The 13,051-nt window shown below is 46.6% G+C and overlaps 1 protein-coding gene across 5 annotated transcripts in view; it reads left to right on the top strand.

The window, feature by feature from the left end:
• The window catches only part of TCIRG1 (T cell immune regulator 1, ATPase H+ transporting V0 subunit a3), a 28,078-nt gene extending 15,337 nt beyond the window's left edge, over positions 1–12,741 (top strand). For 2 of the 5 annotated variants that reach the window (XM_054970402.1, XM_054970406.1), the window contains 16 exons: positions 1,744–1,841; positions 2,214–2,340; positions 2,591–2,673; positions 3,780–3,873; positions 5,079–5,291; positions 5,894–6,044; positions 6,574–6,713; positions 6,849–7,006; positions 7,112–7,202; positions 8,060–8,178; positions 8,367–8,580; positions 9,648–9,761; positions 10,184–10,300; positions 10,707–10,824; positions 11,114–11,285; positions 11,628–12,741. In XM_054970402.1, the coding sequence (XP_054826377.1) occupies positions 1,744–1,841; positions 2,214–2,340; positions 2,591–2,673; positions 3,780–3,873; positions 5,079–5,291; positions 5,894–6,044; positions 6,574–6,713; positions 6,849–7,006; positions 7,112–7,202; positions 8,060–8,178; positions 8,367–8,580; positions 9,648–9,761; positions 10,184–10,300; positions 10,707–10,824; positions 11,114–11,285; positions 11,628–11,709 (2,091 nt within the window). In that variant the 3' untranslated portion in view covers positions 11,710–12,741. The remainder of the gene's footprint in view (positions 1–1,743; positions 1,842–2,213; positions 2,341–2,590; positions 2,674–3,779; positions 3,874–5,078; positions 5,292–5,893; positions 6,045–6,573; positions 6,714–6,848; positions 7,007–7,111; positions 7,203–8,059; positions 8,179–8,366; positions 8,581–9,647; positions 9,762–10,183; positions 10,301–10,706; positions 10,825–11,113; positions 11,286–11,627) is intronic. The other 3 variants (XM_054970403.1, XM_054970404.1, XM_054970405.1) reach the window with 3 other exon arrangements.
• Positions 12,742–13,051: the final 310 nt, after the last annotated feature.

Raw genomic sequence — 13,051 nt, 5'->3', positions numbered from 1 at the left:
CTGGCTGGTGAAGGCCAGCTCGGAGGGGCTACGGGACCATCTGGAGGCCATTGTTAACATCTCCCTGAGCTCTGGGGTTTTTCCAGGAGTGTTAAAGGAGGCGGGTAGTGCGGCCCCTCCTGAAAAAACCATCTTTGGACCCCACCGACCCGTCCAGTTACCGCCCAGTGTCGAACCTCCCGTTCCTGGGCAAGGTGATTGAGCGGGCGGGGTGGCGGTACAACTGCAGGAATTCCTGAATGATGCTCTAGTCCTGGACCCATTCCAGTCTGGCTTCCGTCCTGGCCATGGGACGGAGACAGCCTTGGTTGCCCTCACAGACGACCTTCGCAGGCATCTGGATCGAGGCGGGTCAGCGCTGCTTGTGTTACTTGATCTCACAGCAGCGTTTGACACGGTTGACTATGATTTGTTGGCCAGCTGCCTTGCCGATGTGGGGATTAGGGGGACAGTCTTACAGTGGCTGGTCTCCTTTCTCCAGGGTCGGGGACAGAGGGTGGCGCTCGGGGGAGATCTATCGGCCCGTCACCCTTTGGTGTGCGGGGTTCCCCAAGGGGCGATACTCTCCCCAATGTTATTTAACATCTATATGCGCCCCCTCGCCCAGTTGGTGCGGAGGTTTGGGCTGGGTTGTCATCAATACGCGGATGACACCCAACTTTTTCTGTTGATGGATGGCCGGCCAGACACGGCCCCAGACAATCTGGCCAGAGCTTTGGAGGCTGTGACGGCATGGTTGAAACAGAGCAGGCTGAAATTGAACCCAGTGAAGACGGAGGTCCTGCAGCTGGGACGGGGGCTGCCAGATGTTGGGATCCAGTTCCCTGCCCTGGATGGGACACCACTGGCAACTTTGCCAGTGGTAAAGAGTCTGGGTGTGCTCCTGGATGCCTCCCTATCGATGGAGGCCCAGGTCACGGCGGTTGCCAAGTCTGCATTTTTCCATCTTCGTCAGATCAGGCAACTTGCCCCCTACCTGACGCCCCAGGACCTGGCTACAGTGATCCATGCAACGGTCACCTCCAGGCTAGATTACTGTAACTCACTCTACGCTGGGCTACCCCTGGGCCTGATCCGGAAACTACAACTGGTCCAGAATGCAGCGGCACGGTTCCTGACTGGTATACCTTACCAGTCACACATCACACCTGTCCTGCGCCAGCTGCACTGGCTTCCAGTTGAATTCCGAATCAGGTTCAAAGTGTTGGTTCTTACCTTTAAAGCCCTGAGTGGGTTGGGACCGGCATATCTTCGGGACCGCCTCTCCCTGTACGTTCCCCGGAGATCGCTCCGATCAGCGAATAAATATTTACTTGTGGTCCCCGGCCCTAAGGAACCCCGCCTCGCTTCAACCAGGGCCAGGGCCTTTTCAGTCCTGGCCCCAGCCTGGTGGAACGCTCTGTCAATGGAAACCCGGGCCCAGCGGGACATATTATCGTTCCGCCGGGCCTGTAAGACAGAGCTGTTCCGCCAGGCGTTCGGTGATTGAAGGGGGCGGTGCCATGTCGGCCTCCCACCTTTGGGGTGGGGGAGGGTTCTCCCCACCACTGCACCTTGTTAATTTGTTTTATTATTTGTATATTGATTTTAGTTTTTGTTTTTATCAATTTTAACTGTTCACCGCCCAGAGCCCCTGGGGATGGGCGGTATATAAATTGAATAAATAAATAAATAAATAAATACAAGGGAATTAAGTTCTGCAGTGATGCCTGGTTCTCTATTCACAGCCTCTTTTCCTGCCAGCAGGTACAAGTAGGTTCACCAACCCGCCCCCGTGCCTTCTCTGACAGGGATCCCCTGCTTGATCCATCCATGGCACAGCGACTGGACCTCCGAATAAAGTGAGCTATGAGGTGGTGATTAGTAAAGTACACAATATAAAGCTTCTGTGTGGGGTTAAAAGGCCTCAGGACAGATCCAAACCGATGTGCTTGGCTGAAAGGCTTCAATTCAAATCTTACAGTCGTCATTAACTTATTAGATGTCCTTGGGCAAGCCACTGTTCTCTCAGCTTCAGTCCTCCCCTCCCCTGATGGGAGCTACTGCGTGCCTACCTTATAGAACTATTGTAACTAAGATGTTGCATGCAAAACACTTAGTTCACTTGAAATGTGCTATATAAGTGTTATGTACTTGTTACGTTGCTATGGGATATAGCACACCTTGCTTTGCATATGCAGTCTGAGTGCATTTTCTATTCCCCCACCCCAAAGTTTTGCAGCAGGTGTGATCCACCCCTTACGAGTGAGTTCCTTTGAAAGACTGCTGTGGCGTGCATGCCGTGGCTATCTTGTTGCCAACTTCACAGAGATACCCGAGCCCATGGAAGACCCAGCCACGGTGAGATGGAATGAAGAACACTGGTGCAGGGTAGGGGTGGGGGTGAGATGGCTGACTTTTAAAGAAAGCACAGAGGGCCTGGAGTGGGTGAAAATCAAGACTGCACGTGCATGGAACAAGGACAATGAGGTGCGACTCAGGAGGTTGCAGTATCTTCTGTGGTCTGGTTTAGAAAGAAGGGCCAAAGGATGCTTCTTCTGCTCCTCTCAGTCCAGAGGCTTATGGTCAATCTATACTCTCACATGTGTAGGGTGAAAGAGTCACATGGGTCATTTTCCTCATCTCCTACTGGGGCGAGCAAATTGGACAGAAAATCCACAAGATCGCTGCCTGGTGAGTGTCATGAGTATGATATTCCCTCTGATATCAGTGGATGGATGATTTATGTCCCCCGCCCCCCGGTCTCATTCTGTTTATCGCTTATAATTCTGGGCCAAGCGCTTCTGCTCAGCTTCAGTTCCACCCAATCTTTTCCGCCAACTGTAGGCCTTGTCCATTGAGGGACACTGTCTTGTTCCCACATCACTGATCTCAGATGGGGAATGGTCTCAGTCTTAGCAGCAAAACAGGTTCAGCAGGGCATGGCGCAGAGGAGCTGTTCTAATCACTGCTTGCCTTCAGCATCTCTGGCCAAGATGACTGAAGCTGCACATGCCCTGGCCAGCCAGGTAGCTAAGCCTATAGACACAAAGCAACAACTGCTCTGGAGAGATGTTGGAGTAGTAAAAGCTAGGTAGCTACTGAATGGCTTTATAGCTGTCCCTGTAGCTCTGTCTCTTCCTGTGTTTTAGTGGAACTGATACCGGGCTCACTTAAAGGTGGGGTCCCTCTTTATGACCAGGAATATAAGGCCTAGTGTTGCCAAGCCAAGCACCTTCTGCTGTGGTGTTTTCTGCTTGGACCCTTCTCGATCTCTTCTCTGGGGGCTCTGAGCTGGACCGTGGTCTGCAGGTACAGGTATACTTCTTGCTCCTAATGTTAACCAGCTGCATAGGTGCCACCTCTTCAAGGGCTGTTGAGTTTTCCTGGTCCTCACTGGTACTAGGGCCTGCAGGGAGGTCATGGTTGGGATGCAGGGTATGGGATGTCTCTGCTGCATCCTCAGAGAACAAGCTTTCTGACTCAGGCATGAGAAGGCCACAGAACATGAAGGTCACAAGTTGTGACTTTTTAATTACCAAAGAGGTCAGTGTCATCCTGTCCTGTGCCCTGCCCCCCAACTCTGAAGTAGCTCCCATGTTCCCTGCCCCACTGATAGCTCACTGGCACAAAGCTAGGCATGCAGTGCCGTTGTGATTATCTTTCATGAGCCTCTGAGCAACTGCCCGTATGCATTAACTGACTAAGCACATTTCGACAAAATGCACTCTCTGATCCATTGTCTTCTCCCTGCTTCTGTGTGTTTTCTGTTCTCACTTTCTGTTCATGTCCCTCTCCAGCTTTCACTGCCACATGTATCCATATCCTGAGGAAGAGGCTGAGCGCATGGAAACGTTGTGTAGGCTTCGCACCCAGATTGAAGATCTAACATTGGTAAGGGGGCTGAGGCTGTTTGGGGTGGTACATCTTCTGGGATCTGCTTAAAGGAAATTGATAGAGGATTACTGAGGGGATCCAGCATTCCCAGGTCAGGGGAAGGAAAGGAGTTTGGGTGGGTCATGCAGTGGTAAGCATAGCCTGGAAAATGCTACTACTTCAGCTTGACCTTTTTATATTTGTGTGAGAGGGTTAATTTCTTTTCCCCTTTTCAAATTAAAACAGAAAATAAGCTTTAAAATGTGTAAAGCATACTTCCTTTCCACCCCAGTCTTTTTTCCCAAGGTCTGGAGAAGAAGGATGTAGGTCTTCCCTCAAAAGGGGCTCCTATTTGCTGTTCTCTCCCCTTGTGCCATAGAACTCACTGCATTTGTGGCATTTGTTCATAAATCACGTGAAGCTGCCTCATACCAAGACAGAACATTGGTTTATCTAGCTCAGTAATGCCTGCTCTGGCGGGTAGCCGCTCTCCAGGCAGAGGCCACGCTTTTCCAGAATGTATAGCCTGCGATCCCTTAACTGAATCTGGGACCTTCTACATGCAATGCATGTTCTCTAATATTCAGATATGAACGGTTCCCATTGACTTGTAAAGAATGCCGTTGAAAAGTCTTAAGGAAGAACATCACTACCCCAGACCTCGCCTGAGAGGAAAATGGGCCTTGTGAGGTTGGAGGGCGGATGTGGCAGGGCCAGTACTAAGGGGAGACAATTAGTCTTATTAACCAAAAAGGGGGCTCTTTTGAAACTAATCTGTGTTGGATTTCTGCTTGTTTTCAAATTTCTGCAGTCCATACTCTGTGGTACTTCTTACAGAATGTCCCAGCCACTGACCATATTGACTTACATTGTGTAATCTGCCTTGAGTCTCAGTGAGAACGGCAGACTATAAATAATGAAAATAATAATAAATAAAAATTGAAAAGAGGAAGGACTACAGTGAGAAAATACTTGTTGAATAATAGGCTCTGAGTGCAAGGGCTCTTCTCTTAATAGTTTTATTTATGCCAATGCTATTGAAAATAAACAGGCTCCACTCTGCATGTTCCGTGATTGCAGCTGCATCAGAAAATCAGTTTGAAAACCACTGCTCTAAGCCACTCATCCCATTACTGAATTGCTTTTATAGTGAGAAATGTATAACACTTTGGGCTTTATGGCCATGGTCTTACTCAGTTCCATCCCAACTCTTTTGTCCATAGGTATTAGGCCAGACAGAGCAGTTTCTGGGCCAGGTACTTGAAAAGGTGCTGTTGAACTTGCCTGCTTGGCGAGTGCGGATACAGAAGATGAAGGCTATCTATTTTGTCCTCAACCAGTGCAGCTTTAATATCACGAACAAGTGCCTCATTGCTGAAGCTTGGTGCCCTGTCTATGATCTACCTGCCGTGCAGCAGGCCCTGCGTGACGGATCAGTAGGTGCTCCCAATCTCCACCCTCTATCTATCCTCAGTCTGTATAGACGGCAGTGAAATCAGAAATGTGTTTGTGGTTGTAGCTTCTAGCCTTTCTCAAGGTATGGCCTTGATGTAGACATGGACTACTGAGAAAGAACTCTGCTCCTGATTCTCAGGAGCTGCAAGCCTTTTGTTTCCTAAGACTTCAGGAGGCATTTCCCACACAGTTCTGTCATCATGAAGACTAGGCATATTTAGTTTTTAATGAAATCCGAGCCAGAGGCCCCTAGAAAACAGTAGTTGTATTTATATGCTCCCTTGTTAATATTTCAGGACTGGGCTCAGTATGTTCCTTTTCTATATTATTGGCTTCTAATTTTGCTACTCACCTGTGTACCTGGGACAAGTAGAATGAACTCTGGAAGAACACCTGAGTGGCAAATAGTACTGCGCTGGACCTTACTCACATACCCTGCCATGCATTGCTTTGAGAGAGGGAGTGACCAAACTGGTCAGTGACATGTCAGGCTGCTTGAATGTCTGTCCCCTTCTAAGGGTGACTGGATTTTTCAAAAGTGATCCTTTACTGTCCATCTTGATCCTCTCTCTCCTTGTTTCAGCACCAAGCAGGTTCTGGGGTGGAGTGCTTTGTACATCGGGTCCCGTGCTCTGAGAATCCTCCCACCCTCATTCGCACCAATAAGTTCACTGCTGGCTTCCAGAACATCGTCGATGCCTATGGAGTAGCCAGCTATCAGGAGGTGAACCCAGGTGAGGAAGTTTATAGCATCCATCTTACTTTATCCTCAGAGACCTGAAAGTTGTTCAGTGTGGTGTCTTCTTAAGAAAAAGTGGAAGACGTTGGGAATTAGCTACTGACACTGAAGGCAATGTTGTCAAGAAGAAAAGATCATGAGTTTCCTGGGCTGATTAACTTTGATGGAGAGAGGAAGATGAAGGTTAGAACGATGAGGGGGATTATGTTTACTGTAAGCCAGTAGATGGGACAAAGCAATGAAGATGATTTATGGCTGCATCCATACACTACAGAATATTGCACAGTCAATGTGCTTTAGCAAACATTTATACCTGGATTGGTTTGTCCAGACAGGATAACCCAATTGAAAATTGATTGCTATATTACGGTAGTGAAATATGTAGTTATGTGTGGATGCAGCCCTATGGAGTAATGTTCCAAATAGTTTATAGGTTATAAAGGGAAGGAATTTTAATATATGAGGACTAAGGCAAGGTTTGTGTTTGACATGGATGATTTCCTTGGTTGTCTTCTCTTATGCAGCTCCTTATACCATCATCACCTTCCCCTTCCTGTTTGCTGTCATGTTTGGGGATGTTGGCCATGGGCTGCTGATGTTCCTCTTTGCCCTTTGGATGGTACTGGGTGAGAACCACCCTGGCATGAAGAAGGTGGAAAATGAGGTAAACTAAGGGATGAGGGAGATGCAGCCAGGGGATGAGTTTTGGATGGGAAAGGGGGTCTTGTACCTCTGTAACCTACTATAGTATCTATCCCTGATCCCTACACAAGTTGTCATTTCTCTTCCCTCAAACGAGATCTGGCAGACATTCTTTGAAGGCCGCTACCTCATCCTGCTGATGGGTGCCTTCTCCATCTACACTGGCTTCATCTACAACGAGTGCTTCAGCAAGGCTACCACAATCTTCCCGTCTGGTTGGAACATCAGTGCCATGGTCAGCCACTCAGGATGGAGGTACTGCCTCATTTGTGCCCCAAACTGGTGCCAGTCTTCTGCTCCCCCTGCCCTTTCCCCATGCTAGCTGAATCTTGTATACTGAAGGTTTCCTTCTCATTACAGTCCAGATTATTTAAATGAACACCCTGTCCTTGCCCTGAATCCCAATATCACAGGAGTCTTTAAAGGTCCTTATCCTTTTGGTATAGACCCGGTAAGTGTTGATGGAGCATATTTGTATTGAGCATTTGAACTAGTTTAATGACCAGGGGTCCTTGGTCTTGCCCTTTGGTATGTGAGTGTTGGGAACTACTTACTTCCAGATGAGTTGTAGCAGCAGAATAAATCAGGAGTCCAATGGGAACTAAAACAGCATTACAAAATGTATTACAGCATAAGCTTTCATTAGTCAGAGCTCACTTCATCCGAGATATATATCCATCAGTAAGATTTATGTACACAGCAGAAAAGTAGGAAAGATATTACAAGTAAAGGCCTGTTGAAAGAATAATCAGTTCAGTCAGAATGGGTGTTTAGAAAGGCAATGTATAAAATCTGGTAATGAAATGATATACACCAATGGAACAGAGAGATAGCTGAAGTAATTAACATCTGTAAGGGGTGGAATATACAAGGTATTAGCAGCTATAGTGAGTTAGGAATCCTTTGTCTTTATTATGCTGGGTGGGGTACATTGTCTTGAATTTGTAATGAATTCTAATACAGTAATGTTATGTTGAATTCTCCCTCTGTAGTTGCTATGGAAGAAAGGGGTATTTAAGTAAAAAGAGATTTATGTATCTTTAACCATCCTGAGGAAAGTTACAGTTCTTGGGATTTCTTCAGGGAAGTTTAATAGATATTTTCCCCAGCTGGCTTAGAAGTACAAATGGGAGGGGGGTCCTGCTCAAAGTACATATGTGGCCTAGCACATGGCTACCAGTCATAACAACGTTGAAGTAAGTGGGTTTTCCCCTGCCTTCTTCTAGTTCTCTCACCTCATTGCTAAAAGAGGTTCACAGTCTGCATCAGCTGTGTTTGTAATTATTTTCCTCAACTCTTGTGAGTCAGATCTGGAGCTTGGCCATCAACCATCTCAGCTTCTTGAACTCCTTCAAGATGAAGATGTCTGTGATCCTGGGAGTTGTGCACATGAGCTTTGGTGTGTTCCTTGGAATCTTCAACCACATGTAAGTGCCCAGCTGGTTGGTCCTCCCACTTGCTAGGGATCCCTTTGACTCCACATCAGTCAGTCATGCATTCATAATTTTGCCAAGAAATCCCATTGTGCTTGGAGTCAGCAGAGAGGACTCCCCTGACAGTACTGTAGCACTCTACTGCTGATGATGATGCATATTCCTTTCTGTCTGGATTACAGCCACTTCCAGCACATATACAAGCTACTACTGGTGTGGCTTCCAGAGATCATCTTCCTCCTGGTGCTTTTTGGATACCTTGTGGTCCTGATCCTTTACAAATGGCTGATGTTTGATGCCTCTAATTCCCAGACTGCACCCAGCATCCTCATCCACTTTATTGACATGTTCCTTTTCACAGAGAATCCCAACAACCAGTTTCTTTTTAAAAATCAGGTAACTGCTAATGGAAATCTATTCATTTTACCTGTTTTTGCTGTTTGGAAAGGAAATTCACCTCCTGTTTCCCCCCACCCTACAACTCAAGTTTGTTCATCATGCAAACTATTGTATCTATTACATCTAACTAGGACAAAGGGGGTAATGATATCCACTTCCTGAATGGAGGAAGGGATCCATTACACCCAAATATACCTGGGGGAATTAAAACATTTAGATAATGCTGTGCTCCAAAAAATATAGGAGTGTGGAAGGTTAGGTAGGCCTCAGGCTATACAAGGAGGCACAAATCTAAAAGGTTACCAGCTGTTTTGGACTGAAGGGGATTCCTTTCCATCCTAAATACAGTCTTCAGTTGAGACCTTGACCACAACAGCACCATCTGTCAAGAACCCTCCGAAAATGTTCTTTGTTATTTAGATCTTCCTGGTCCAAATTCCCAAGTCCACTTATGTCTCCCCACCTTCACCGGTGATTCTCTGTGACCATTTTAGCAGTTCCTTCTTGCATTTACTTTATTTGTCATCTACCCTTTGAGAACATAGGTAATTAAAACTGGGCAGAATAAGCTAAGTATTACCAATTCCTTGTTCAGTGATTCTAAATACACTTTTAATCTTTATTTCATTTAACACTGCTTCAAGTTGCCGTCTTGGGGGTCTTACCAACTTGGGAGGCTCTGCCATAGGGGATTATACTAGCTTTATATGTCTCCTCTTGTTTCCTGTCGACAAGCTGAAGTTTGTGGCATTTGAGTTGTGCAGTTTTAACTGCATTTGCAAGAGCATGTTAAGAATAGCCTGAGAAATAGAGGAATGGTTTTTATCAATGCACACATACTCTGAAAAGAGATTGAGTCAGCATGCAAAAAGGAGATGGAAGGAGTTAAGGGCATTATGCTGCTGCCTTCTACCCCAATATTATGAATGGGTCTGCAATCCAGTCCAAATGGGATTTGCTTTTTATCCTGTGAGGGCAGTTGACAGCTATCCAGCCTAGCTTAATTTCATCTTTACTTTGAGTATTCACAGGTAAAGTGCTTGCAACATCTTTTTTCTCTTCAGGCAATATTACAGTACGTGTTGGTGGTGATGGCCTTGGTCTCTGTACCTGTCTTGCTGCTGGGGACACCCTTGCACCTCTGGAGTCAACATCAGCGTGGGATTTCCCGTTGCACAGTAAGACCACTCCCTGTGGCTGGACTTGTACTTGCTGTCTGAGTCCTGTCTTTTTATTCCAACCATTTTGCCAGGTCAGGGTTAATTCAGCTGTGTGAATGTGTTTTTCTCTGGCATAAGGGAGATAGATCTTTGACCTGTTGAGAGAGGAATCTGAGTCTGAAGGACTGCATTTGGGGGGTTGTCTGTAATGGCTATTTAGGTGTCAGCTGCTGGGGCCTAAGTAAAGGGGGAAAGCATAGCAGGCCTGTGACTTCTGTCATGTGATTCTTAGGGAAGATCAGAGCTTGATAGATTCAAGGGGAGGGTGTGGAATCTGTGGAGTCAGAATTGTAGTGCTCTGGGCAGAGCAAGACATAGAGGAGCTAGCTTTTCTGTGCACAGTCCCTTCCTGACAGTACTGTGTTCTGGGTTGCTTGCAGCATGATCCGTCCAACTCAGAGGAGCGGCAGCCTCTGTTAAACTCAACACAGCCGAGCAGCTCTGTGAATGTTGCTGAAAATGACATGGATCATGCAAGACCCAGAGAGGAACCAAAGGTAAGCGTTCTGGCAGGGAGGTTAAAATGGGCCTAGTAGTCTAAAATTTAACACTCACCCCCTTGAAGTTATCATTCAAGTGAATTATGGAAATTTGTCCCTGCTGCATTTTTCCCAGAGGTATGAGAGAAAGATGGAGTGAGTTATTGGTGAGGAAAATAGGCTTTTTTTGCATGCGCAGTCAGGCTGAAATATATTCCTAAATGTATTCCTTTTCCTACACAGGTAGTTCTTAGAGTCTCCACCTCTCTCCTCAGCAGTCCATGCCATAGCTTAGAGTCTGTGAACTATGGAGGCATCTTCAGGGAGTGGAAACACTCTCTGACTTCTTGTTTCATTATAGGGTAGCAATGCAAGGTGTTAGTCTTTGCCAGCATGCTGACTCTTGCCTGTCTCTTCCTTTCAGTTTGAGTTCTCGGATGTGTTCATGCATCAGGCAATTCACACCATCGAGTATTGCCTGGGCTGCATCTCCAACACTGCTTCCTACTTGCGACTTTGGGCCCTCAGCTTGGCCCATGCACGTGAGTTTCTAGAGCTGGTAAGGGGGTAGGAGTGCAGGGAATATGGAGAGACCTTTGGCACCTCAAGTACTGGGAAGAGGGATGAGCAGATGTGTTGGCTGATGGGGTGTTTCTGAGGGTTTTGGAAAGGCTCACTGAATGTTAGTGTGTGTGGGAGGCAAGCACTTTGTGTTGGGCCATTAAGCACTATCCCTTCTTCAAAAGTTTCTACTATGCACTGGAAGAGGGTAAAGACTGCTGGGCAGCTCCACTAATCCCGGACAATTCCCCCACCCACCTATGCCTGCAGAGCTCTCAGAGGTCCTGTGGAGCATGGTGATGAGGAACGGCTTCCAGAGAATAGGCTACGTAGATGGCGTACTAATCGTGCCTGTCTTCGCATTCTTCGCTGTGCTGACTGTAGCAATCCTGCTTGTGATGGAAGGACTGTCAGCTTTCCTGCATGCCCTGCGTCTGCACTGGTGAGACCCCTCCCCCTTTGTGTACGCTGCAAGTCTCAATGAAATGTGCATGTCTTGTGAGATCTGCTTCCTCACTTGGGTTGGATCTCTCGGTGCTTTTTCACAGTATGTTTTATAACCCAGTATAACATTACAGAGATCCTCCCCACCAGGCCAGGACATGTACAATACAGGCTGTAGATAATAGGGTGGGATTTGGAACAGTAGAGAATCCCCCCCCCCTCCTCCCCAGTTGCAATGGAACCTGCATGTTTCAGGAATTGTCTGATATTGGGGCTGAGAAGTTTAAAAACTGAAGGATGGACTTGCAAGATCTGAACTGAACACTCTTGCATTTTTCAGGGTGGAATTCCAGAACAAGTTCTACGCAGGCGCTGGTTACCCATTCATCCCTTTTGCCTTCACTCTTGACTCCTGGGATTAAGAGAGAGATGACTGCTTCTTCCTGAACTCTGATGATCCCCTGGGAAAATGGATTGGCTTATGCTGATTTTCTTTACCTGAGCAGCTGTCTCCCCATTTCCACCAGTTGTGCCTCCTGTTCAACCAGAAGGTGTGACCGTGCTTCTTTACCCCAACACCTCCTTGGGTGAGGGATTGCCTGCTAAGGCTTCTTCTCCGTTACTATTAAAGGAAGATTCTATCCTGCCAACTTGGGTATAGTGGTATTTAGGATGCAGTTCTGGAATCAGGTTTTCCTAGGGCCTAAATCCTACATCAAGCAGTACTTGATGTGTTATGACTTGCAACTGAACCAGCCTGCCTTATAGATGCCGCTGAGGTCTGAAATGTGACCCTAGAGAGCAACAGAACACAGATAGCTGTATCAGTAATTGTTGTTATAAGGCTATTGTATGGCATTGTCTGTTTTTACTGATGGCCCCACTTTGCCAAGGAGCAGTGTTGCTCATTCACATCAGGGGACCAATGACTCAGGCCAGGCACTAGCCTGGCCCACATAGGAAAACTTCTGTATTTTAGAGGCTGCACTAGAATTCAATCAGTTCTTTGACTGAGATTGGTGTCTCTGTCAAAGAACTGGTGAGGAAACTGGCCAAATCCATGTAAAAACTGGTAAAATCCATGTCCTCCGTGTCAGCCTGCTTCAAAGGAGCTGCCTGTCCCGCTAGTTGACATCTGATGGCTCCTATAGGGAAAGGGGCTGATGTGACATCTTCCCATTCAAGTGCAAAACCCTCTTTGCCAGCTGCTAGCAGAACTTGCCACATCAAGTCAAAACTTGAAGACCAGCCAAGGGGCTCCTGCCATGATTGCAGACCAACCTCCCATCACACTGAGGGCAAGAAGTTTGCAGCAGCATCTCTTGTCCCATCTCTATGCTGCCTTTTGGAAAAGGGCCACGCTATAAAGCAAGTTGTCTGGAATTCCATGCTAGAAATACTCTGCCACCAGTGTAAAAACTACATTCTGCAATAAAAAATGAAATTTAACTAAATTTTCCTATTTGCTTCCCAGTTTGTATTTCCCATTTTTGGTTGCAAAGCTGCATCATGATCTCTGCTGTGCAGCATATTGCATTTGATTTTTGAGTTGGGTGGATGTGTTCCAGTTTTATTTGCAACAGGCCTGGGAATGAGACGGAATTCCTTTAACTGTAGAGCATTTTCCATACCACAATTAAGCAGAAATGGGGATACTAGAGACCAAAAAGTAGACGTGATGTATTTATATGAAGAATGGCACTTAAAAATCCAAAGGATAGGACAAACATGTCAATGAACAAACACACCATGTCCAAGATTGGG

Source organism: Eublepharis macularius, chromosome 2, assembly GCF_028583425.1.
Source record: "Eublepharis macularius isolate TG4126 chromosome 2, MPM_Emac_v1.0, whole genome shotgun sequence".
NCBI classification, from domain to species: Eukaryota; Metazoa; Chordata; class Lepidosauria; order Squamata; family Eublepharidae; genus Eublepharis; species Eublepharis macularius.
Note: the sequence above shows the minus strand (reverse complement) of the source record. Positions and strands in the feature narration are given on the sequence as shown.